Raw genomic sequence first — 26,904 nt, forward strand, 5'->3', positions numbered from 1 at the left:
AATTTACATAAATATTATCAGTGAATTCAACATTTCATGGTCAATCTTGATTAAACTGCTCTTTCATAGTTTAATTTGTAGTTTAAATTAATGTGTATTAAGTATAAAATCGGAAAAGTTGAACAATTCGACATATTAAGAATAGCATAACTTTTTATTAAAATAATTAATCTCGTTCTATAGCTAAAATTTAAAATTATATATATGATTATATATATTATATAAAAATATATTTAAAATTAATAGTGAATAATATATATTTCATCATTAGTACTAATGTGTTGCTACATATATATTTCTTCTTCTTTCTCTGCATGTTTATCCCCCTTCTAATGCAGTCTGCATGTTACATCAATACGACTTTGTTAGTACAAGCCCTCAGCCGGCCTACTGCTGGGGGGAGGATGTATTTTTGACTATAGCAGTGTATATTCACCCAGCCGGTTTGTGCCTGTTCTGAGGGACGAAAAACCTGAGTTTCCAGGCAGAAACCCCCTCCCTCTACCTCTGCATGAGACTGACTAACTCACCTTTAGTCGAAAGAGACTAGATAAAGGTTCCTCGCGTGTTTGACAGGAATCGAAACCCCAGTCTTTCTGACCAAAGGGCTTTGTCTATACCGACGGAGGCTCAATATCGCTAGATATACTAATATATATATATATATATATATATCCAAAATGTCTACACCTAGCACATCCCTGATACACAAGTATCATAATGACATGTTACTGTGGTGACACTGATTAAAACTTGCTTATTGAAGTCAAAAACTTGTGCCATATGGTAGAAGACATAAGGAGTGCTGCTTCTAACACTCTCACCAGCAAGGCTGGAGTGGCATAATCTGTGGCCTTATAGCATGAGACAGCATTCATTATTTCTATATAATGTAATAAACTTAGCATTAGTAGCAATGGAGGCCAACCATTTGATATGTTTCAGTAGTTTGCCAAAAGCAAGACATTTTAGGATGGTGAACATCATTATTTGTTTAACAGATAAGCTTAGGTGTTGATGGTTATTCATGACTTATTTTTCACGGTATTAACAACACCACAAACACTTTTATCAACAAAGATGTTTTATTAACGCCTATATTTCGCTGATTTTCAACTCAGCTGTAGGACAGTCCATATTTCAGGATTTAACATGTTTATTAGTTCTTGTTGTAGAGCTGTTTAGCTTACTAAGCTCTATGCGACGATTTGTTCTCGAAGAAGCGCTAAACTCGCTCGTCGATAAATACGATGTGCCTTATGTATATATATATATATATATGTATATATATATATAAATATGATCGTCGGAAACACTCACTGAAGAAGCTAAGAATGCTCTCAGTTTAGGACATAACTTTGCCGTCGCGCCCAAACAAATTCCTAAACTCTAAATTATGATGAAAGTAGAACAGGGTATCCACAATCTTCCGCCAGCAATGGCCAATAACGTGCGACTAGATATAGCAAGTATTATAAACAAGACTAAGCCTCCAAAAAGCAATATGCCACGTAAGCAAATAACTGCCCTAAAAAGTTATATAATAATAAAAATATTATTACAAAAGCTGATAAAGGAAATGCAACAGTTATCATGAATAAAGAAGAGTATAACAGAAAAATGCAAGATCTCATATGTGACAGTTCCACATATCAAATTATACATCGAGACCCTACGATGTCGCAAAAGAAAAAAGTCCGAAAATTACTGAAAAAAGTGACATCATGGCCTAAAGAAATCATCAGGAAAATAAAACCAATTCATGTTAAAACACCCCGTATTTATGGATTACCAAAAATCCACAAAACTAATATTCCCCTATGCCCCATAGTTGATAGCATAGATAGTCCCACATATAAACTGGCCCGGCATTTAGCTAAGTCGCTTGCCCCTCTTACTGGTAACTCCTCTACTTTTGTAAAAAATTCAATCCATTTCAAAACACTGGTTAAAAATCTAATCCTAAAAAATTCAGACATAATGGTTAGCTTCGATGTCACCTCCTTAATTACCAATGTACCACTTATAGACACTCTTGATTTAATCAAGTCTAAATTTCCCCCAGATATTTTTGAATTATTTCAATTTACCATGAATGCAGGTTACTTTACATGGGGGGGGGGGATTCTACAAACAGATTAATGGTACTGCTATGGGTTCCCCCCTCTCTCCCCCATTAGCAAATTTTTACATGGAACACTTTGAAAACAAAGTACTTACCACAGCTACATACAAGCCACAAGTGTGGTTGCGCTATGTAGATGATGTGTTTGCCATCTGGCCCCACGGACAAGACACTTTAGATGCTTTTGTCACCTACCTAAACAACCAACACCCCAAAATTCACTTCACAGTAGAAAAAGAATCAAATAACTGTTTACCATTTCTTGACACATTAGTCACCCACCACCCACCTTTCAGATGGATCACTATCTTTTTCTATTTACAGAAAGCCTACACACACAGGAAGATACCTACATAAACAATCACATCATCATCCAGTCCAACAGTACGGCATTTTAAAAACACTTGCACACAGAGCCAGAGCCATTTGTTCTAACGATACAGCTCTGACCACTGAACTCCAGTACCTGCGCCATATGTTCTTAGCCAACGGCTACTACAATCCCTACAAAATAGATAAAATACTACATAGGCCCATTACTCTGCCCTCCCCTAATACACAAGAATACAACATGACCATTTCTATTCCCTATATCAGAGGTACATTGGAAAAAATAGTCAAAGTATTGTTGAAACATGGCCTTCGCACCACCTTCAAACCTCATGTCAAGCTGGCAACTCTGACCCGCTCGCCTAAGGATAAACTTCACCCTTTAGCACACCCAGGAGTGTATGAAGTTCCATGTGACTGTGACTTGGCCTATTATGGGCAAACAGGAAGATCAGTGAACATCCGCCTGGAAGAACATGAAAGATACATTCGCTACTATTACTATGGCAAGTCAGGACTGGCAGACCACGCTTTGGACACTCCTTCACACAGGATTAGATGGAGGAAAACGAATGTGCTATTTAGGAGTCGTTATAGATCTGAAAGATTATTTTTTGAGTCAGCAATGGCTTTGAAGAATTCTCCCAACCTTAACAAATATGGTTGCATTAATTTGCCAAAATTTTGGGAGACGGTTACCCTAAGAAAAACTCCTGGATAACTGCATTTTTTTTTTTTTTTCGTTAGAGGGCGCCAAAAATAGAACTTTAGATCTTTTGTCTTTTGCAATTATATTGTTTCACTCACTCACTGTCGCGTTTACAGGTGTTGTGCTCTGATGATGCTGAGTTGAAAATCAGCGAAATATAAGCGTTAATAAAACATCTTTGTTGATAAAAGTGTTTGTGGTGTTGTTAATACCGTGAAAAATAAGTCATGAATCATTTCTTTCTTGCCTGTGCTATGCATCTCTTTCTGTACATAAGGACGTCACAATAAGAAATATTTCTGTAGCAAGCTCTCAGGAGAGTCAAAGAAAATATGTGAACATTAAACTTCTTAAATGATCTTTGCTACAAAATATCACTTATCTATATTTCACTCTGCAGTATTACCAAAGTTTGACTTAATGCAGTTTTCAGAGCAGTGGTTATTTGATAAGCTCAAATAAGATTTGTCTGACAAGTCTTATTTTATGAAGTATAACGTCAAGGATGCATGTGGGGGACCAATATTATAAAAGGATACGTAATGAGTTCTGTTCAACTATCAACAATTTTCTTATAAACCAGTCAATTATTTGTTAGGTTTCTTCTCTAATCAGCTCTTTCTTTCAAAATATCCTAGCTACATCAATTTGTCTGTATGTTAATCTTCATTAAACTTTTTTTTTTCTCCTGTCATTTTTGCTGAAATACCCACTCTACTAATCTAAAAGTTAATAATTTGGTCCATATAGATAATAGCAGAAATAGTTAGGTCCAGTCTTACACATGATTTAACATCAACCCATCTTCCTGTCCTTTCATACTAACTCTTGATTTGAAACTGAAACATAAGCTATACAGTAAACCCCATGCTTTATAACTGTTTGGCTTTTACAATTCCCCCCCCCCCTCCCAATGATGGGAAATTTTTCTATTATGACCATATGAAATGCCAGGCCACAAAAAATGAAGTGATTAGGATGCATATACTTGACTTACTGGGCATACAATGGAGAATAAAACATTTTAAACTAGTATAAATGATTTCTAATAACCAAATCAGCATCATTTACTTTTTTTATCCAATAACTAAGTTTTATGTCACAAAATATTGCATACAGATGTTTTTTTTTAAAATCAGTAATGATTTTTTTTTTTTAATTCATTCCCTGACTGCTTCACAGTTGCAGAGGGAATTAGTCTACAGCCTGCAGTTGGAGTTAACTATTGCAATTTGTTTAATTTAAAATTATAGTACACTACATATTTGTGCCCTCATACATATTTGAAAGTAGAAACAGTGAATTTGAGAATACAAAATTCTTAAAGAAGTGGAAAGGAATAAAATTAGAAAGGAAACATGAAATTTTAAGCGACTCGTTCATGAAAACATGATTTCTGCATTACTTCAACCTTAGTATCACCTCTGGATCTGGCTCCTGCTGAAGAGACCTCAATCAAGGTCGAAACCAGTCTGGGCAGTGACCCTTCCCCTAATGCATAGCATTATACATGTCCACAAGGAGATGTGCTTTGCATTATGGGATACTAAGGCAAGTGATGTGAAGTCATACCACTTTTACCACGAGTTGCCCCAGTCCTGAAAATACTTCAGGCGCAAACTTTGTTTACTTACACTTGGATAAAGGATTAAGCCAAGTATATAATTTCTTGGTATCTTTAATTTATGAAATTTTAAGCCTTTGCAAATCTGGAATGAAAGTGATGAAACTTACCACCAAGTTTCAGTTATCACTATGTAATAAACACCATTTTTAAGAATAAACAAAAAGTTCATGTTATTTAAATTAAGGGGATATTAAATCCCACATTGTTTTAAAACTGAATAAGAAACTCAAAGATCGGAATCAGAGTTTCATGCCGAATATAGTAACTATAAACGTATTGGCGACTACTAGTGTAAGCGTTTATAGTTACTATATTCGGCATGAAACTCTTTGATTCCGATCTTTGAGTTTCTTATTCAGTTTTAAAACAATGTGGGATTTAATATCCCCTTAATTTAAATAAATACATGATTTTTAATATGTGAAATGTTCAACTTTATTCTGATAATTTATTGATAACTTTTTTTAAATTAAATCATTTGTATTCAGAATATGATTTCTGTCTGAATCTGAAATAATAAATTCCAACAGTTACTTTGGTTAAATTTGTACTACAAACCCATGCTAATTGCAAGCAGATCCTGATCCTAACACACAATTGGTTATCATAATGTGATATGATAACCGATTCATAAATCTTACTTGGAACACTTACTAGAAAAATTCTACTGTAATTCTCCAACTTATTTTCTTTTTATAGATAGGTACTAATGACAACTCCAATCCTGTTAACTATTTATCAGAACTGAGGTTCAACATGTTCAGTAATCAAATGCATATCAAAAATTTCAAAGTTTTTTTTTTATTGATAAAATAAAAGATAATGGTAAGGACTAATCAGTTTTAAATCTATTTCCAACTTTCATAATTTTTGTTCACTGCAAGTGCAAAGTGTACCTTTGCAAAAAACGTTTGTCATTCCCATCCACCAAAAGAGCATAAACCTAAAGCATACTTAATACCATGGGGGGGGGGGGATGTAAAGGAAAGGAAGGGGTGTGCACCAGTGTTTCTCCAGATCTGTAATTACAAGGATAATCATACAAGCAATTGTATTTCTAGTGCTTTTGCTTTCGAAGTTTCTAACACTTTCTAAACACTTAGTAATATGATCAATTTTTTTTTGACACTTCACTTTAATGCGATATGCTACAATGCCAATATAATCCAGAACTGCATTTATTGCTTGGTGCTTGAGAGTTAACTAAACAAAGGTGAAGCTAATATTTCAGTCATGCATTTGTATCATGTAAATTTCTAGATTTATTAAATATGAATGGAATAAAAATAACTTTTTTTTTTGTTAATAATAAGACTTATTTATAGTTATGAGTGCAGATTATCAGTGTTATTTGTTAGATATTATATAGTATAATAAAGTAGATTATGTGGCAATATTTTTTTTGCACACAACTAATTTTGTCTTAGGGATGTGGGGGAGACCCTGACTGGAATTTTATGCCCTCAAAATGCTCTTGCACAGTTGTTCACAGGGCAATGGCTAAATACTCAAGGAAAAAATGCTTCTCTAAAGAACAACAGCACTTTTTAAAACTACTCCGGGTCTTCATTAAGTAATGTGGTGATCACATAGCAGAATGAAATTCAACTACCACCAACAGACAAAGGAAGAAACATTGCATTGTCAAGAATGGTCAGATATCTCTTGGAGTGCAATGTTCATGGCATCACAAAGACGCCCACACCAGGAAAATCAGGACCATACCATCACACCACCACCTCTGAATTTCATAGTTGGAGTTACACGCTGGTAAGAGACATTCACCAGACATCTGCCACACTTGACCATCTGTTTGGTAGAGGGTGTAGCACGATTTATCACTCCATAACACAGCTTCCCAAACTTACACCACTGAAGATGATGATGCATGTTGGTTCGGGTAATGTGGGATTTGCCAAAGAGATAGGCCTACATGGCATTCTATCACAATGTTTCTTTCAAACTGTCAGTTCCCTTCTCGCAGCCATTTTACCCAAACACAGTTGCACTGACTTGAGAGCATCATATTCTTCTGTATTTTGGCTTCAAACATAACTTGTTACATGATGTGATGCACCTTTCCACTGGAAGTGTAAATTGACTTCTTTCCAAGCAGTGTGCGTGTATATATTTTATGTATGCGAAGTGCTGTCAGATTATAACAAAGTTTAATGATATGCTGGCTTAGCTTAACTGACAAAAGTATTTTCTGTAATATAATTTAGATCAGCTCTGCTCACACATTGTTGAATGCTGACAATGTTAAGTTTCTTTCTAATACCTTAATTTTTAATATGATTTCTGCCATTGATGTCATCTATTCACTCCCCAAATTTTTCTCAAATTCTCATATCTGTGGTGTAGTCTTTGATAAAGTGCTTTATTTCTAACCAAACTCCCAGATCCATTGTATCATGCAAAGGAGTGGAGTGAGTCAGAAAGTGGAGAGGGAGAAAGTAATGAATCACTGCTTTAACATAAGCTGACATACTTAAAAATTAAAAACTGAAACTTACATGAAATACCAGGGTGGTCTGAAAAGTTCTCGGCCTCAACCATAGATGGCAACACTATTGGCAAGATTTTTTTTCTTCTAAAGTTAGTACATCTGTCATAAGCATCCATGTGAAATTACAAGTCATTCTATCAAGCAGTTTGTTTTATACAGCTGTCTAAAGCAAAAGTGTTCTGTATCCCTTGAAATGGATAAAATTGAGTATCGTGAGTTATAAAATTCTTTTTAAAAGAAGGTTTAACGCCAAAAGAAATTCATTAGAAGTTATAAAGTTTATGGGCACTCTTCTCCTTCATTTTCGACAATTAAGAAATGGGCTGCCGAGTTTAAACACGGCCATACCAGCCTTGAAAATAATCCACGTGAAGGACGCCCAAAAAGTGTAACAACACCAGAAATCATTGATCAAGTGCACGATATGGTATTGGATGACTGGCGAGTCCAAGTGCTTGAAATTGCCAAGACTATAGGCATTTCAAAAGAATGTGTAGGATATATTTTGCATGAAGAATTGCATATGAAAAAGCTTTGGGCAAGATGGGTGCTGCGCTTGCTCACAGTAGATCAAAAACGCACTCGTATGAAAATCTCTGAACAGTGCCTGGAGCGTTTTAACAAGAATAAAACTGATTTTGTGCATTCGATTTATTACTATGGATGAGACTGGGATTCACCATTACACACTAGAATCGAAACAGCAGTCAAAACAGTGGACAGAAGCCAGCTGTTCAGCGCCAAAGAAGACAAAATTGGTTCCATCAGAAGGAAAGGTCATGACATCGATGTTTTGGGATGTTGAAGGCATTTTGTTTATTAATCATCTAGAAAAGGGTAAAACAATAACTAGGGAATATTATTCTGATCTTTTAACCAGACTAGACAAAAAAATTCACGAGAAAACACCTGGTTTGCAGAAGAAAAAATCATATTTCTTCTGCAAAACACCCTGCTACCTCACCTTCAATTGAAAAAGTCCACATAAACATTCCTCCCATCACGACGAGAATAACTTAGGCCTATTCCAATCGAAGGGTGCAATATACCATCATTCTTCCAATTGCACTACAGAGGCGTTAAAAAATATTACTCTTTGCAGGCATAGACTTCTGTGCTAATTGGTTCAAAAGATATTTTTCTGTGATTACACCACATTTTTTTTATTATTAAGTTATATAAAACACTGAAATAATAGTTCCCGACAAGTTTTGTAAATCGTAGGATTTACATCTTCAGGGGGTAAATAGTATGACTTAAAGTTTAAACAAGAGATTTAATAAATACAAATCATAACTGTCTGGCTATTCATAAAACTCAAATAACAGAATGCAGATATATAACGTTATTGACGTTGAACAATACTGGACGATGTCACATGTTCTTGTTCTCGTTCATACGGTCCGAGCTCAGATTGAGGTAGAATTTTTTTATTAGAGCTGACCACACTTGGAGAATTAAACCTTGATTTTTATCACATTGGATTTTTTAGCATATTAGCAGCTTCTTTAAATTTTCTTATATAACTGTTGTTTTCTATTTATGACGTCGTCATTTTTTGCCAGAGTACATCATGCCCAGTGGAAGTGGTATGGAAAGCAAGACCCGTTTTTTGTTCTCTTTTTTATTGTACGTCTTTTTGGTGTTCAGCAATGCGTATTTCTCCAGATCTTCCTGTCTGTCCTATGTAGCAAATCTCGCAAGAGCAATGGATTTTGTAGACTCCTGGTTTTTTAAGAGGATGATTTTTTTTGTAAATCCTACGATTTACGAAACTTGTCGGGAACTATTATTTCAGCGTTTTATATAACTGAATAAGAAAAAAATGTGGTGTAATCACTGAAATAGATCTTTTGAAATATTACTCTCTCGTATCCATCCCCCATTCTTCCTATCCGCAATTTCTGTAACCCCAAAACATACATTTTCAGTTGTTCATGCTAAGGATTAATCGAAATTCATCATCAGCATCTAACTAAAAACTCTTGTCCAATTTTTCAATTACATGAAATAAATGTTTTGTTTTATTGCATTTGAAATTCTCAATATCATTATGACAGATCACAAAGGCTAACTTCAAATAAAATTGTACCATGAATTGAAATATGCCATATAATGCATGTGTGAATTCTTGTGCCAGCTCAAACGAGATAGCTGCTGTCTGATGTAAAACAAAATTTAACTTGTATATTGTAACAATTAAAAAAAAAAAAAAAGGTTGAATAATTTATAAGCATATAAAAAGGATATCACCTGTAAATTGTTGACGTGCCAGCAAAATTTTCGAACCTATGGCGAACGTGCCATAGGTTCGCCATCTATGTTATAGGCTATGTTTTGACTGTGCCAATATTGTGCAAAATCCTTAAATATATTGATCAGTGAATCAGTTTACAATATATAGAACTATACAGGATGCCAGCAAGCAGAAGAGTAAAATTTATGAAGGTTAATTTACAATTTTTCTTCTTCTTTCCATGGTAAATTTAATGTAGGAATTAGATTGTTGATAATGCAAGGAAGGGAAACCATATCATCTGTGCATGTGCTAATTCTTAATTGCTGAGAGGATTAAAACTATTTTAATTCTTCCAATACTTCAATTCAATCACTGAAACATCTTCAGGGAGTACAAACATCTGTTAAACTGCTGACATGACATCTTGGCATAGTAAAGATGACAACAACATAGCATATCCAAAATGAAAGTTAAATGAGTGTAAAGGTGAACAAAGTCTTCAAGGTATTCTAAATAGTAATTGGACAAGAGAGAGCTTCCATGACTGTACCCTTTATCTGCTTGTAGATTTTTCTTGCTAAAGTATCCAAGAGTGCATAACAAAATCAGAACTTTAATATCTCAGAAAGTAAATTTTGTGATAATAACTGAAGGGTTTTGTCCAATGAAAATATGTGTAAATAATGACTGAATGTTGATTTACCATAAAAACTTATTGTCACAGCCTACAGATATTAAGTTTTATCAGAAACTGATAAATTTTTAATAAAAGAACAGGACTGGCTTGTATGACTGCTCAAGAGACTTTTACAATTTGACAGGTGGAAAAATCAATGCACAAAGTCTCAGAGGAAGAAACATCTTCCTAGTGTATTTCTGGTAGGCTAGTGAGTGGTTCTATCAAAATAAGTTCTCCATTTCTTAATCACTGACCTAGCTGAAGAGTTCAAGGAATGACTTTAGTTTTTGGATTAGGCTTTTTAGTAGGATTTTAGTAAATCTCTTGTTTAGTAGTTCTACCACATAAGAGAAAAGCCATTTTCTTGATTTCAGCAACATCTATGACCACTGCTGCTTTTCTTTTGTATGCTTTTTGTAATTGTCCTTGAGATGGAATAGCCATCTCAAGGATTTTACGGCATTAAATTTGCAAGTAGAAGTTGGATTTCGATAATACATGCAACTTCAAAAAACACAATTTGACTTTTTCATTAGAAAGATGAGAGGCTGCATTCAATGTTATAAAGAAAGTTGAGATAAAGAATACTTTAGGAACAATGGAAAAGTCATCCTTTAGAGAGAAAAACTCTGAGTAGGAGTAACAGGATGTCCAAAGATGCTAGCTATTCATTTATGGATGAGTTATTTGATAACTGCTTTTTTTTCCACTCCCCTTAGAGGTTACACTCACTTATTCAGAGATCTGTACAACAATTTGTAATAAATTGTTATTAAGTGTGGAAGAAGTTAAATTCAGGCAATACACTGGCAACTAAGTTGATTATTTGCTAGGGCACAGCTGGTGTGGATATAAATTTTAATGGCATCCCAGATGATATGATGGTTTCTTTAACCTAGCAAATGTAAGAATTCTCTTGGAATCACAGCACTTTTTGAGAAAGTGGCCTGTAGCTTGAACTGACATCTTGCAAAGTTGACTAGTCTTTTTCATCATATCTTCTTCCCTGAGAAGGATAAGTAATTGTTTTCAGTGAAACTGAAACATAGATTAATAACTTTAATATCCATAAATACAAGACTAGTATTTCTAGACATCTAAAAATAACAGACTATTCGATAGATATTAATTCTGGAAAATTTTCTGGAAGATATTTGATTATTGCTTTCACACTGGATAAACAAGTATGTCACAGACTAAGTTTGAATCTATGTTCTAAAGAAAAACCAAGTATCAATAATCCTCCATAAACAAATGGGCAGTCAACATCTCTGGAGGTCCTCATACTACCGGTCGAGACTTTTTCCTAAAGGATGCAATGTTTTCACTGTTCCTAAAACACCATCTCAACCACAACCTCTCATATCTTTCAAGTGAAAAAGCCAACAAATTATGCTTTGAAGTTGCATTATTCAAAGCCAAACCTTCCTCCACTTAATGTCTATTTGTGAATACTTTAAAATCCTCGAGACAGAACAGCAATCTGATAATTATGCAAACATACAAAGGGAGAGCAGTAGTGGTCATGGATGCTGCTAAATATAAGAAAATTACTTCTTACATAATAGAACTACTCACTAAGCAACTGACCATAATCCTGCTAAAAGCCAAATAAAGAAGCTGAATTCATTACTGTGGGAATTGAGATTTTTTTTTTTATAATTAATATTTTGGGTTGAATTTTTGTTGTATGTAATTTCTGGCATTAAGATGTTTTTTTTTAAAAAAAAACTAATCTTGAAAATAATAGTAAGGTCATGAGAGAAAAGATTTGCAATATGTCTCTCGCAGTGCAGTGGTCTCCTGTTCACTGCATGATAACGCCTTCTCCTCTGCAAACCACTTTACCAAGAATTTGGGAGAACAAGTGGCAGAAAGTGTTTCCTTTTTTTTGAAGTAGTCAAATTGTTAGGGAGATGGAAACCCTACATTCCCTAAAATCTTCAGCCTCACTCACATGGATCTTATGCATGACCTCATAAGAAACTGCTATTAGGCTGACATCTGACCTTATAATCAACACTGCAGTATTGAAAAATTTCCATTTACAAAACACAGTGATTTGAATGTAATGCTGCTACTTATTTCATATTACATGACACTACTTGATAGTTTGTATCTGTAGGTATTTTGCATATTATGGAAACATTTTTTTTTAAAGAAATGAGGAATTGATTGTGGAATTCAGTGTAATTTATCATTTTTATAGAACTGAAATCCATTGAAAGATCGTATAGCAGATTAATACCATGAGTAGAGCAAGGTATTTTTATTTCATTTTTTACTTTATATATATAAAAAAAAAAAAATTAAGGTACTAATTAAGAAATCCTAAAGACCAAACATGGATCTTTTTGCAAGTCACTTTGGGCCTCCAATAAGCAGGGAGGTGGTGTCATAATCGGGTGATGAATTTCAGCACCCACCTATTAATTTTAGTGGTTTCAAAGTTCAGACTGAATAACATCTATTTTAAAAGTGCACCTACAGGATTCTCTAAAACAGGTAATCCCTGCTTTGTGCTATATTAACATGCAACAATTACAGTATGAGTTATTGGAGTAATAGTTGTTATAAATGACTTATGGTTTGCAGTAGTGTAATTTTATAAAAAGCCTCTCAGACTGATATGTTGGGAACCATATTTGATACTAATAATCCAGTGTTTAATTCTATTATTAGATTGGCTAATGTATAATATGACATCTAAATCAAAGTTTCAACAGGATTTTGTTTTATAGCATTTTGAATCAAGCAGTGACAAGCCAGTTGGTAAAGGGTTAATTTAAAGTCTCAATTTAGCACCAGCAGGATATAGTTTGAATTTTACCACAGCATTTAATGTTTATAAAACTATTTCCAAATAAGTTCATAAGCTTTGGAAATCTTTAAGATTCTTTTTTTTTAAAATCAGACCATGCTTGAAAAAACATCTAGCAATATTCCTGCCACCTTGGTGGAACTGAAAAATCAGTACTTAATGGTTTGAAAAAGGTCTGGAATAACAAGTTGTGTAACTGTTTTCATTGAAATTAATTCTATGCCATTAACTAGTTAAGATAAAGCTAACACTAAGTTGCAGGTGATGTAAAACTGGAAGAATTCATAGGACAAAATAGTAAATTTTATTTCTCAAATATAGATATATAAAAATTAATTTTTATTTTTACAAAATGTAAATGTACATATTTACATATATATATATACAAATGCATCTCATTAAAGTTATCCGGGTGAATCTTCTTTTCCTTAAATATAAAAAACTAATCACTAGAAGTAAAAAAAAAAAAATAGTTAGAGAAAAACATTCAGGTGGCTGATAGTGTTTAATCTTGCAAAAAACATATCTTACATAAGGCAAGTAGTCATTATTTAGATTATAACTAAGACTTACAAAAAAAAGTCTTGGTTACAATCTGCTTTGTTAGCAATATTTTAAATAATCTCAGAAGTGTAGTTTTATACTGCACTTCTGAGATTATTTACTGTCTTAGTAACTTGAGTTACAATAGAAGTGATCTTTGATGAAACCAAAATGAAAAGATGGGGAAAGGAGAATTTAACTTATTTCTAATCATTTCGATTCCTAGGCAATTGAGTGAGTGGTTTTCATTACAGTTTTTACATAATGAAATATGCTACTATACATTATTATTAGAAACTTCAAATTTATTTAGATAAATATAATATCAATCTGTAATACAACAAAATTATTTATAAACTTAAAACATATTTAAGCAACAAAGTAAGGTATTAACTAATCACATTAGTCATGTTGATGTACATTAAATACTATACCACAATATAATTTTTCAAAGCCAAAGTCTTAAAGATAGTTGCAGATTTTCTGTATCGCTAGTTTTTAAATCATATCCCACCTTTTCATTTTTTTTTTTTTTTTGAAAAGTACTTTGACTTAAATTTAAAGTCATTTCCTGCTTTCCCCCTTCCCTCAATTTTACTTGGAACTCAAGAAAAATTTCTAAGGTACCAAATCAAAGTTATTTTATCACAAGAAAATAATTTTCCTATGATAAAGCTATCTACAGTGAACCAGAGAAAATATTATTAAGGACAGTTCTGCCATATATATATATATATATATATTTTTTTTTTTTTTTTTTTTCCCTTCTAGACAACAGACAGCATAAAATATTACTTTTTTTTTTCTTCTTTTTTTAACATGAATCCCACCCACAAAAGTCTAAAACTATATGCATTAGTACCAGGTGTGGGCTTAGGGTTAACTAATTATCAGACATATAAATGGATTGGAATATTAAGCAAACAATTCATTCAAAGACTAATTCTCTCATTATAGCAAACATTTCATTTACTGTTACAGTAAATTTACTCAGTAACAAAGTGCCATAATATCAAGGTTATTTTGAATTTCATTATAACAAATCTTCCACTAGAATAAACTATACCTTCAGCTCCAGTCAACTCTCACTACAGCAAATTTGTTGTAATGACAGTTATTAACTACCTTGCAGAACCCCAATGCCATATAAATAATAGTAAATATATTCATTTACCAAGTTATTTCCTGTAAAGTGCAGTCAATTCCAGCACTTCATGGTATTGATGGTAATATTGACTTTATGACATATTTAAAATATATTAATTGCTGGCTAGCAATTAAGGATAATGGTTTAAAAAAGAATATAATTTCTTGGCAAGTTTAATTTAAATTTTAACCAAGTGAAAAAAAGCTTTCCACACCTATCTATAAATGCAAACTATTTTAATAAGAAGGTGATAAACCTTTTTACTACTTATTTATATGGGAAATATGACTTCTGCATTAATGCAGCCATTGTATCTCTTCTGCATCTGGTTGGCCCCACTGATGGTGGGCTTGCTTCCTAGGGAGTAGAGCATTCTGCCTGTCACTGCAGAGTTTCCTTCTCTGAAGTAACTCAGGTCAGGTGTGATGAGTTCGGTTGTGGTTCTTTCGAATCACTCAGTGAGATTTAGTGATCTATAAGATTGAGTTTTGGAGAGGTACCCTCGCTTTAACAGTACCTTAAAAGTCCAAAAGCAGCCTGGAGAGTGACCTTCCCATAATACATAGCATTATGGGACATGCAGGCAATTGATAAGTCATCAGCCTCTACATAATACATCAGCCTAGTCATGAAAATACTTCATATGCACTTTGTTTGCTTGCACTTAGATAAAGGATTAAACAATATAATTTCTTGGCAAGTTTAATTCAACTAATAAATGTTTTCATTGAACTTTAAACTTTCAAAATATAATGCTGTGACGTTTGGTGGAAGATAATCATTACATAATGTTAGATAATGTAGTAGGAACATAGGAGGAAGATACACAGAACACAAAGATTGTATTATCAAGTAATTTCCCACTCTAAATGCCAAAATTTCATTCTACAAACTTTACATCCCATATCTTTAAATATCAGAATGCTGGAAATATTAGAAATTTTCTTAAATTATTAATAAAAAAATGTAAGATATGCACTTACAGTGTCAAGATATTTTCAGTGCTATTGTATCCTGGCATGTTTTGGTTTTTGTTCAATTACAGAGGAAATTTTTCGTTTATGACACTTGAATGGATGCTCAGAAGTACTTGAACTCCCATCCTAAAGGATGAAAATAAGAATCAACTTTGAATATGCAACCTTAACCAAAAAAATGTAGTAAGTACCTAGCATACAGTCTAGAAAGAAACAATGAGCAGCTGGATGGTTACAAATTTCTATCTTTCCTCAGAATATCTTTAATAAGAATATAAGTTAGCATATCTTTGACCACTATAGTGAATCTGTCAATATAACACAGATTTCTCATTTTTAATGGTATCATGAATTCCATTATTCAACTCTGGAAAACAAGAACAAAAATATCATGTTTCCTATTAGGGGAAATGTGGAGAAGAATCAGGTGACAAATTCTATATGCAACATTCGAAATTCCCAGAGCTCAATATATTGTTATAATTGTCTGAAAAATGTGATGTAATACTTTGAAAGTACTTCTCTCAGCGGTGATTATCTAAATCTGATAAAAACAGACTCCCGATGTACACGAACAATACATTTCTGCATAAGATGCTTAAAGCAATGACAGAGGTTTGATGACAGATTGTACTGAACTTTACCCAGCAATTTATGATTGTTTTGTAAGATGAATGGTACAGAAACATCCTTTTTCAATGTGTTCCAAAAGTTATATGAAGTCCTGGATGGACTTCACTGCCACAGTATTTACTTACAAAAATTTCCTATCTCAATTTTGTTTCAGTTAGAACTGCCAAATTCAAAATTTGGCAAACTTTTAATATCATACAAGGAATAATATGTTCTTTGTGGATGGAAGTAAATGAAATTTAGTGTCTAGGAAGCATGTTAAGATGTGCAGGAACAGTACTATATTAAATGTGGGAGGGAGGGAGGGGGGAATAATTTTAAATCTAGACTGAAGCTTTTGATGTTCCTTGTTGCTTTCTGAAACTTGTTATATCTTTAGAGCTTATCTAGAAAACAAAGCAATTTTTTTTTATTGTTCAGAATTGTTGTCCAATTCTGAACAATTATTTATACTTTTTTAAAATCCACATGCATAAAAAAATAAATTTTTATTAATTTCTTGCACTCGGGTGTGCTTTTTTAGGAATAGAAAGGGTGTTGAATAACACAACTAACAAATCTTAAACATAAAACCCATTAAAGAAATGGGTTTTATGTTTAGTGCAACATTATGCATCCCTGTGTGAAGAAGTTCAAATGTCTTATAAGAGAATAAGGAAAAAAGCCCCATTGATTTCTGTTGCACAGTGCTGGCCACCAAATCATCTCTTAAATACAACTTTTCTCTTGGCACATTATCATGCTTTTTTTTTTTTTCACATCTGCAAAACTTTAAAATACAAACTCTTGTTATACTGACATGATTTCTTGACTATTTCTAGAAAGTTTTTTTTCACTTGGTTACAAAGTAAATTAAATTTGACAAATTATATTCTTGTTTAATATTTTACCCAAGTATATGTAAACAGTAAAAGTCAACTGAAGTTAAGTCAGCAGCCTGTAAATACAAGTAGCCAAGGCATGAAGGCTCACACTTTGTTGACACTTGAGTAAATCATTAAACAAGAATATAATTTCTTGTTAAATTTTATGTTGACTATTTCTCTTAAAATAAAAATGTGATCCATCCTGGCAATCCCTGTTTGGCTTAAAGTAGCTTGTTCTTTCCAAATTTTTCTTGGTCTCAAGTAAGTCTCCATAAATCTTACTTGGAACACTTACTAGAAAAATTCTACTGTAATTCTCCAACTTATTTTCTTTTTCTTTTTATAGATGGGTACTAATGACAATTCTAATCCTGTTAACTATTTATCAGAACTGAGGTTCAACATGTTCAGTAATCAAATGCATATCAAAAATTTCAAAGTTTTTTTTTTTATTGATAAAATAAAAGATATAATCCTTTAACCTATGGATCTCTTAGCAAATCTAGATTTGGTCAGCTTGTTTACCAATGTATACCAAGGAATGAAACATTACTACTGCTACAATAGTTCTTTTCCACCAGACACCATCAGATTGTTCAAATATTGTATAGACAATACATTCTTTTGAAATGGTAATGATTATTAGAAGCAGAAAGATTTAGCTAACGAGCTTGTCAATTTCACCATAAATGGAAAATGTGGAATCTTGAAAGTCAAGCCATAAACAGTTATCTCATAAAACAAAAATGTGGCTTCAATATATAGATGATATCTCATTGGTCAGCATCTAAAGACAACTAATTGACTTCACTTCCTACCTGAATAGGTTAAGCTCCAAAGTAAGTTTCACACTTGAGATGGAAGAGAACATGCCACTTCTATTCTTGGATATTAACTGCCAATTTCAAGCCAGAATAAGAAATATCAAAAGTACAGAGTGGCTGTCATATTCTGTCTTTAAACATATGAGGGTGGTCTGAAAAGTTCTTGGCCTTGACCATAGATGGCAACACTATTGGCAAGATTTTTTTTCCTTCTAAAGTTAGTACATCTGTCATAAGCATCCATGTGAAATTACAAGTCATTCTATCAGGTAGTTTGTTTTATACAGCTGTCTGATGCAAAAGTGTTCTGTATCCCTTGAAATAGATAAAATTGAGTATTGTGCGGTTATAAAATTCTTTGTAAAAGGTTTAATGCCAAAAGAAATTCATTCGAAGTGCATAAAAGTTTATGGGCACTCTTCTCCTTCATTTTCGGCAATTAAGAAATGGGCTACCGAGTTTAAACGTGATCGTACCAGCCTTGAAGATGATCCACGTGAAGGACGTCCAAAAAGTGTAACAACACCAGAAATCAATGATCAAATGGTATTGGATGACCAGCGAGTCAAAGTGCATGAAATTGCTGAGACTATAGGCATTTCAAAAGAACGTGTAGGATATATTTTTGCATGAAGAACTGCATATGAAAAAGCTTGCGCAAGATGAGTGCCATGGTTGCTCACAGCAGATCAAAAACGCACTTACATGAAAATCTCTGAACAGTGCTTGGGACATTTTAACAAGAATAAAACTGATTTTGTGCGTCGATTTATTACTATGGATGAGACTTGAATTCACCATTACACACTAGAATCCAAACAGCAGTCAAAACAGTGGACAGAAGCCGGTTGTTCAACACCAAAGAAGACAAAGTTGGCTCCATCAGCAGGAAAGGTCACGGCATCGGTGTTTTGGGAGATGATAAAGGCATTTCATCAACAGTGAAAGTCTGACAGGAACAAAATCAACTTGAAACAAAGCAGAACTGAAAATAAGCACCATCGATGTGAAAAGTGTCACTGGAAAAAGTAAAACTTGCTAGATTAGAGAAATATAATTGGTGTTACCTGAAACCAAGATTAAAACAGGAGAGATATTGTTAAACAAAAACTATAACAAGCTGTGATTGGAGGACAGTAAGGTGTAACTGGAGTTACACTAAACACAAAAATTTCTTGAATGGCATGCAATCTCAAGTAATGATGGTGGTAGATTTCAAAATGAGAACCTGGACAATAAGACATATTTGTGCCTACTGTTCCACAGAAGTAAAGGAGTGAGTCATTAGAAAGGTCAGATAATATAAAGAAACAAGAAAAGCTTGTTGGAGATAAACAGAAGGGCAGAAAATAAATACCACCGTCCCAAAGAAACGTTTCAGAAAAAATGGAAACAAGATAAAGCTCATAACAGAAAGCAGTTACTGGATTTATGTTCAGGGCATGGGCCAGTACTAATTATAATGTTAAAACATAAAATGTGTGCTGAAATTCATAAGAAAAGAATACAGAAGAAATAAAAGGTTTATTGATATGTTATTGTTGACAGTTATATCCTCACATTAATTCAGAATACAAGAGTATACAAGAAATTTGAAATAAGAAGTGATCATTTAGTTTTGAGCAGCATAACAATGAATACCAAAAGTATATACAGGGCCGATTCTGGGAATTTTGCCCCCCATCCCCCTATTTTGCTGCCCTCATTGTTACTAATACTGACATTACTGAGATCGCAATTAGAAGTACTTGCCATGAGCTCAGAATTTTTGGTTTAGGTCCTTTTGCTTATTTTCTCTTGTACTACATTAGCTGTTTCAATTTTTAGATATTTATGCAAAGCCCCACTTTGTTTCTGAATATCGCGTTCTTTTTCCGATTTTTGTTTGCAGTATTCTGCACCAGAGTTTTTTCTTTTATCAGACATAGTGGAATATTAAAATTATTTTAAAAGCCAAATCCTAATAACTATCAAAGTATTATTAACAATCTGCAGAACTGTATTTATGTATTTTGATTCTATTTCTTTACTCTTTACCAATTATCTCATAATGATCGTTTGGTCTCATTGGTTAAATGAGATCTAACCTCAGGTCAAGGTCATCTCACGACCAACAATAGAATTGGAAATAAATGCAAGATGGAAGGTGTTTTGCTATTTGTCACGTCATCTGATATTAACACTGGCAGTGCAATTTTAAATGATTATGATTTTTAGAAAAATATACATACAATAAAGTTATATCATATTTTGATATGTTATTATTGATAGGCTGGTGACCGACATAATTTTACATATTATATTATGTAAAAATGTAACTAATGACATCCTCAAGTCTGGTTTCAACAGAGAAGGAACGAATGACTTTTTTTATGATTTATTTTTCGTACAGTTTAGGTCAATTTTGCCACCCCATGCAATTGCACATCACACTGTTAGTAGAGCTGCCCGAGTATATATACAAAAGTTTTAAAAGAATCAAAGTTGAGCAGCTTTCAACTAGAACTAGATTCAAATATACAAATACTAAGAGGGAAAAAAATAATAATAAAAAAATGTGAAAACAAAATCCACACCTTGGAGACTCAATGACAAACCAGTGAAACATGTTAAGTTGTGTACAATGATAAAAATCAGAACTTCATTAAGAAATTAAAATCCAGGAAAAAAAAAAAAAAAATCATATTGAACGTTCCTAAAAAATAGTAATGGGAAGACTTTGGTGAGAAGATCAGGAAGTTGACAAAATGAGATTAGATGTTAGTGAAAGCTAGAAATGGAAGAAAGTACTGCAAAAGGAATCAGAGATGATTAAAGGTAATATGAAAACTGAATTACTTTAAGGGACTGTTAAATGAAACAAGAAGTGACAGAACAGTAGCAAAAGATATTTTGGAGGAATGCAATTAGGAGTATATATCAATTTTATTACTATTACTGACTACTCCATGGAGCCCTCAAACATCATGCCAAGCACTATCCAACATTTGCACACTATCTATCATACTTAGCTTTGAACTCATTCACAGCCATGGCACCCACAACAGACTCTTGCAACCTATTCCACTTATTTACCACTCTCCAAGCAAAAAATCTAGTCCTGAAGCCCCTGCTAACTACTTTTACTCAGTTTCCAAAGATGGCCCCTAGTTCTCCAACCACCAGACCTGTTCTGAAAAATTTCCTCTGTATTAATCTTGTAAAAATCCTTCAGTAATCTGTATGTCTTATATCACCCCTTTTCCACCTGTTGACCAATTTCTGTAATCCTCAAAATCTTCAACCTGTCCTCATAAGGTTCATTCCATAGACCTGCTACCATCTTGGTCACTCATCTCTGAATCCTCTCCTCATCCCCAAGAAAACCCAGGTGACCAGATCTTTGCACAGTAGTCAAGATGGGGTCTTACCAAGGCTTTAATAAAGAGGTACAAAATAATCTGCAAGTCAGGATATTCAGTAACCAAGTACTCCAATGAGCTGCTTCAGTCACTTTTTTTCAATATGTCCTCTTAATTTTAACTCCCTGGAATAAAGTTCCTTCATCAATTTCCTGGAATAAAGTTCCATTGATGTAGTACACAGCTGATAATCTTTTCATTCCAAAATGCATCATCTTACACCTTGCCACATTAAACTGACATCCATTCTCCTTTGCCCAGACTGTCAGTCTATCCAAATCAGCCTGCAATCTTTATTAACTATTGCTCTATCCAATTTTACATCATTGGCAAACAACTGTATAGTTCCTCTCAGATCCTTTCCTATATCATTAACGTACAAATTAAATAGTAGCAGCCCAAGAACAGAGTCATGTTGCACACCACTAGTCACAGGCCTTCCTTCTTCTGGACTCTACTCCTGAAATCTCTCCATCAACCACCCTCTTATCCACTTCACCAACTTTATATCCATTCCCATGTCCTGCAATTCATTAATTAGAATTCCATGCAGTATCCTGACAAATGCCTTTGCAAAGTCCAGCAGTATCACTGTAAACCCATTACCTTTATCCAACTCAGCTATCACTGAATTATAAAACACAAGCACGTTACTGAGGTATGACCTACCTTCACAAAACCATGTTGCTCCCATACAGTATCCCATTTCCATCTATCCATTCCTGTATTTTGCTATTTATCAACTTCTCCTATACTCTGACAACAATTCCCGATATGCTGATCAGTCAGTAATTTGATACATTAGTCTTGGAGCCTCCTTTATGCAATGAAGCTATTTTCCCCTCTTTCCATACCCTTGAGTTCAACCCAGACTTAAGATTCAAATTAAATAACATGGTCAAAAGACACTGCCAATTCCTTAGCACCTTCTTGTAAAACTCAAAGCTGGTATACCATCTAATCCCCTTGCTGTATTCCCATCGCGGTTCTAATATGCTAAGCACCTCCAGTTCATTTACCTCAGTTTCTATATAAGTTTGCCTCTTGTTATTACAAGATCTCCACCTGGATGATATACTCTCACAAAGTGTTCACTTAGTAATTCTACTATTCTGCTTGATTCAGTTACCCAGCCCTAATTCCAAATATACCCCCTTTCAGTTTCTACCTCCCAAGTCAAGACCATATGATCACTCTCAGCAATGGGTGGCAATGTGGTCATATTGGTTATAGACACATTCTCTCATGCAATTATTACTAGAGCTAGAACTCTCAAACCCCTAGCAGATTTCATCACAAACTGCCTCAGGTAATTATCCCTTAGTAACTGCATAAATTCCATTTCCTTCATCCCAATCTGTTCCCATAGTTGAAGTCCACCATAATAATTATCCTTCCTCCACTCATTGAGTTTATTTTCCAATGCATACTATCTCCATCATCTTTTCCACCCCCTGGTCTATCAAAGCAATTACCTGTATATTTTGTTCTGCTGACCACTATTTCATACTAGATGGCCTCATATGTGCTATTTTCACTGGCCTCCAGTTGAGCTTCTGCTCTCTTTGGTTGCAGTTAATCAGCTATCATCAATGATCCCCCCCCCCCCCACACACACACACTTTGTTCTGATTTCGTGATACATTCTGGTTATTTCTTCTTTAAAAACAAAATTATATCAACAAATCGGAGGAACAGCCATGGACTATGCTATTTCTTCTACTATCGAAAAACTTTTATATGGAATACTTGAACAACTTATTTTTTGATAAAATTTCATCTAGACTTACTCACTGGTTCAGATATGTGGTTGATATTTTTGCAATTTCAAATGGCTCTTCCTTTAAGTTACAGCAGTTTCTTTCTAAAAAATGCGCTTCAACCCAGAATCCAATTCACTTTAGAGGAAAGAGTAAATAAAAATTAGCATTTTTAGATCTTAATTCTTCATCAACCAGATGATAGCCAACATTTTTTAATTTTCCAGAAGAAGACTCGTTGTTGTTATGTTCCACCGAGTCATTTTCAACTCCTGGTGTTTCTATGAACATACATTCTCGATTCAGATCTGTCCCTGGCCATATCTTTCAGAATTTTCAAGCACATTCCAGTTGCTTCTTTAACTCCAATCCACCCATCTAATTCTTGGTCTTCCTCTTCTCCTGCTTCCATCAACTTTAGTAAGCATCATCATCTTCTCCAGACTGTCATTTGCTTGCATAATATGTCCAAAGTGTGACAATTTTTGCTTGATGATCATAGCTTCGAGGGAGCAATCTGGCTTTATTCTATCACTGATTAATTGGTTTGCTTTGCAGTCCATGATATTCTTAGTAAGTATCTCCAAACCCATAATTCAAATGCATCTATCTTCCTTCTTTCACATCCATACAGTATCACAGGGAATACCAAGGCTTTCACGATTCTGATTTTTGTTGCGAGGCTATTATCTTTAAAGATCTTGCTAAAATTTGTCATTGCTTTCTTTTGAATAATAATCTTCTTCTAACTTCTTCAGTACAATAACCATGTTACTCAATTCGGAATCCTAGGAGCACAAAATTGTTAACTACTTCGTTTTTCCCCATCTACTTCAAAATCATTAAGTTCACATGTTGCCATAACTTTTGTCTTTTTGACGTCAAGTTTAAGACCATATTTAGCACTTTCGTCTTTAACTTTCATAATAAGTTCCTCCAAACCTTCTTTGCATTCTGCTAACAAGATGGTATCATCTGCATACCTCAAATTATTAATATTTCTTCCACCAATTTTAATTCCAACTGAAGTCTCCTCCAGCCCTGCCATTCTTAAAATGTATTCGCTGTACAATTTAAACAGGTATGGAGATAAAATACATCCTTGTCGCACCCCTTTAACTATATTGAAATACTCAGTTTCTCCAAGATCTGTTCAGACAATAGCTTCTTGTTCATAATAAACATTCCTCAGAAGGATAATGAAATGCTCTGGTACTCCCATTGTTCTCAACACATTCCACACGATCTACAGAGTCAAAAACCTTGCTATATTCAAGGAAATAAAAAGGTAGACATTCTTTTGATATTCCTGTGCTCCATCTCACATTGGCAATTTGATCTCTTGTTCCTTTGCCTTTTCAAAATCCTGCCTGTTCATCTGGCATTTCTCTCTTCATGAATGGTTCCAGTCTTTTCTGAATGATCTTAAGTAAGAATTTACTTGCATGAGAAATCAGTGCTATAGTTCTGTAATTTTCGCACTCTCTTGCATTGCCTTTCTTCAATAAAAGTATATAAACTGATTTTTTACATTCCCTAGGCCATGTAGTTGTGATCCAAATTTGTTGACATAGAGCTGTTAAAATTTTAACTGCCTCTTCTCCCAGGGCTTTGAGCAGCTCAATAGGTATTCCATCTCCTCCTGGTGCTTTTTTTTACTGGATAGCTGTTGCAGTGTCCACCTCACTTCACTCTCCAGCGGCACTGGCTCCTGTGTATAATCCTGCTCTTCAAATTTCTCAGTAATTTTGGAGTCCTTTCTGTAAAGGACTTCTGTATACTCTTTCCTTCTTTCTTTGATGTCTGCAGCTTCTGTAAGATATCCTTTGTGTTTACTTTTCAATATTGTCACCTTGGCACTAAACTTCCCTGTTATCTCTTGTTTTGGTCTTCTATTTGTTGGCATTCCTGGTTAAAGTGTTTTCCGTTGTCTCTTCTGGCTTGTCACTGAAACTCTGCATTCAAATGCCATACTGCCTGCAAATTTCCTGTGGCATTTATTTTCCTCCTTTCCCGAGCAGTTTCGATGGCATCTTCTGACAGCCATTTAAACTTCTTTTTCTTCTTTGTTTCTGTTTTAATTATATCTTTAATCTCTTCCCATAGCTCATCTGGTTCTCTTTCACACAAATTGTGTTGAATCTGTTCTGTATACTAATATTGTATACAGCTGGTATGTTTCCAAGATCACACCTGATCGACATTTGTGTTGTTTTCAGTTTCCGTAATTTCACATGTATCGTAGCCACTAATAACTCATGGTCTGTTCCGGTCTGCACCTGAAAAGTCTTGACAGACTGAATTGCACTTCTCCATCTTCTTTGTCCCAGTATGTAGTCAATTTCATTTCTGTATTGTCCATCAGGTGATATCCATGTATACAACTTCAAAAGAAGATTGTACACATGGATATTTAAAGCATGGGTTAGCAACAAACAAAGAATTCTCTGCACAAAATTCAACTAGTCTCTTCCCTGCAGTGTTACGAATATCTAAACCAAAACGACCTTTTACTCCTTGTTCCCCAGTCTCTCTCACTTTTGCATTCCAATATCTGATAAATAGCCATAAATCTCGCTTTGGTGTTGCATCTATCACTTCTTGTAACTTGCCATAAAATTCTTCAATGTCTTCTTCTGGTGCCTCTGTAGGAGGTGCATAAACCTGAATGATGGTCATATTCACTGGATGTCCACTCACTCTGAGAGAAATAATTCCGTTACTCACTGGATTATAACCTAATACATAACCTAGCATCTTTTTCCTGAGTAAGAAAGATACTATATTTTTAGAGAAGATTCATACTGGCTGGCTGTTATATCCACGCTGAATATCATCACCATCCTAGTCAAATACAGAAGAAATAACTCTCATTCCTATCTCTTATGAGCAAGGCATTAGAGTGAATGCATAGCAAAAATTTTAAACCACAGAATATTTTTGTTGCCTTTCAACCCATCGAGAAAAATCTTTGCCTTTCTCGCTTCTTTTAAGGGCAAGCTTCCACATCTCAATTATGTAGGCATCTACCAAATTCCTTGCTCTTTTGAATTATTTTATTTCAAACAGATCTGCTTTTATTCAGCTAGAGAACACAAGTCTTATATTAAATACCATGAACCCGAAGAGTCTGATGAACTTACAGAGCATGCTATCAACACTAAACAGAATTCCTTGGAACAAGATAAGAGTTCTTCATAAATGCAGTTTGCTCATAGGACAGCTCTGCAAAAAAAAAAGTGTGAAACTTTACTTCACTGTCCTAAATTAAACAAATCCAATGATCTATTCCTATCCACTTCGTGGGAGATAGGAAAGATTAGCTGATTCAAAAAGTACCAACTTCATATTGCATATATTTTTTTTTAAAGTTAGGAAATATTACTGACTTTTATAGTTATCGTACATTAGCAACTCAGGTGTCACTTTTTAAAATTGTCTGTTAATGTTTAATTACCATTCTTGTGTTGACAATGCCTATCATACTCAGGCAAAAATTCTACACTAATAAAGTTTATCTGAGTTTTACTCCAGTGTTATGATTGTTTTCAAAAATGAGGATATTAAGAAAGAACTTGACCCTATAGCATTCAGGAATGTATTAGCAGAGCTGATCTCAAGTGGCATGGTTAATTAACCTGTATATGAGAGGCAGTTTCCACATGTACAGACACTGCTCACAGGAACTCTTTACCATATGTATGTTGCTTCTGC

At 34.0% G+C, this 26,904-nt stretch overlaps 1 protein-coding gene across 7 annotated transcripts in view; it reads right to left on the bottom strand.

The window, feature by feature from the left end:
• Positions 1–26,904, bottom strand: part of LOC150097375 (serine/threonine-protein kinase Sgk1-like) — a 163,959-nt gene that overhangs the window by 19,861 nt on the left and 117,194 nt on the right. For 6 of the 7 annotated variants that reach the window (XM_090407387.1, XM_090407389.1, XM_090407386.1 and 3 more), the window contains exons 10-11: positions 15,713–15,832; positions 13,351–13,488 (exon numbers count right to left, since the gene is read on the bottom strand). In XM_090407387.1, the coding sequence (XP_090263513.1) occupies positions 15,734–15,832 (99 nt within the window). In that variant the 3' untranslated portion in view covers positions 13,351–13,488; positions 15,713–15,733. Of the gene's footprint in view, positions 1–13,350; positions 13,489–15,712; positions 15,833–26,904 lie in introns of those variants that run through there. The other variant, XM_090407384.1, reaches the window with a different exon arrangement.

This window comes from Typopeltis vanoorti, chromosome 17, assembly GCF_054136105.1.
Source record: "Typopeltis vanoorti isolate ZY-2024b chromosome 17, IOZ_Tvanoo_1.0, whole genome shotgun sequence".
In the NCBI taxonomy this organism is placed as follows: domain Eukaryota; kingdom Metazoa; phylum Arthropoda; class Arachnida; order Uropygi; family Thelyphonidae; genus Typopeltis; species Typopeltis vanoorti.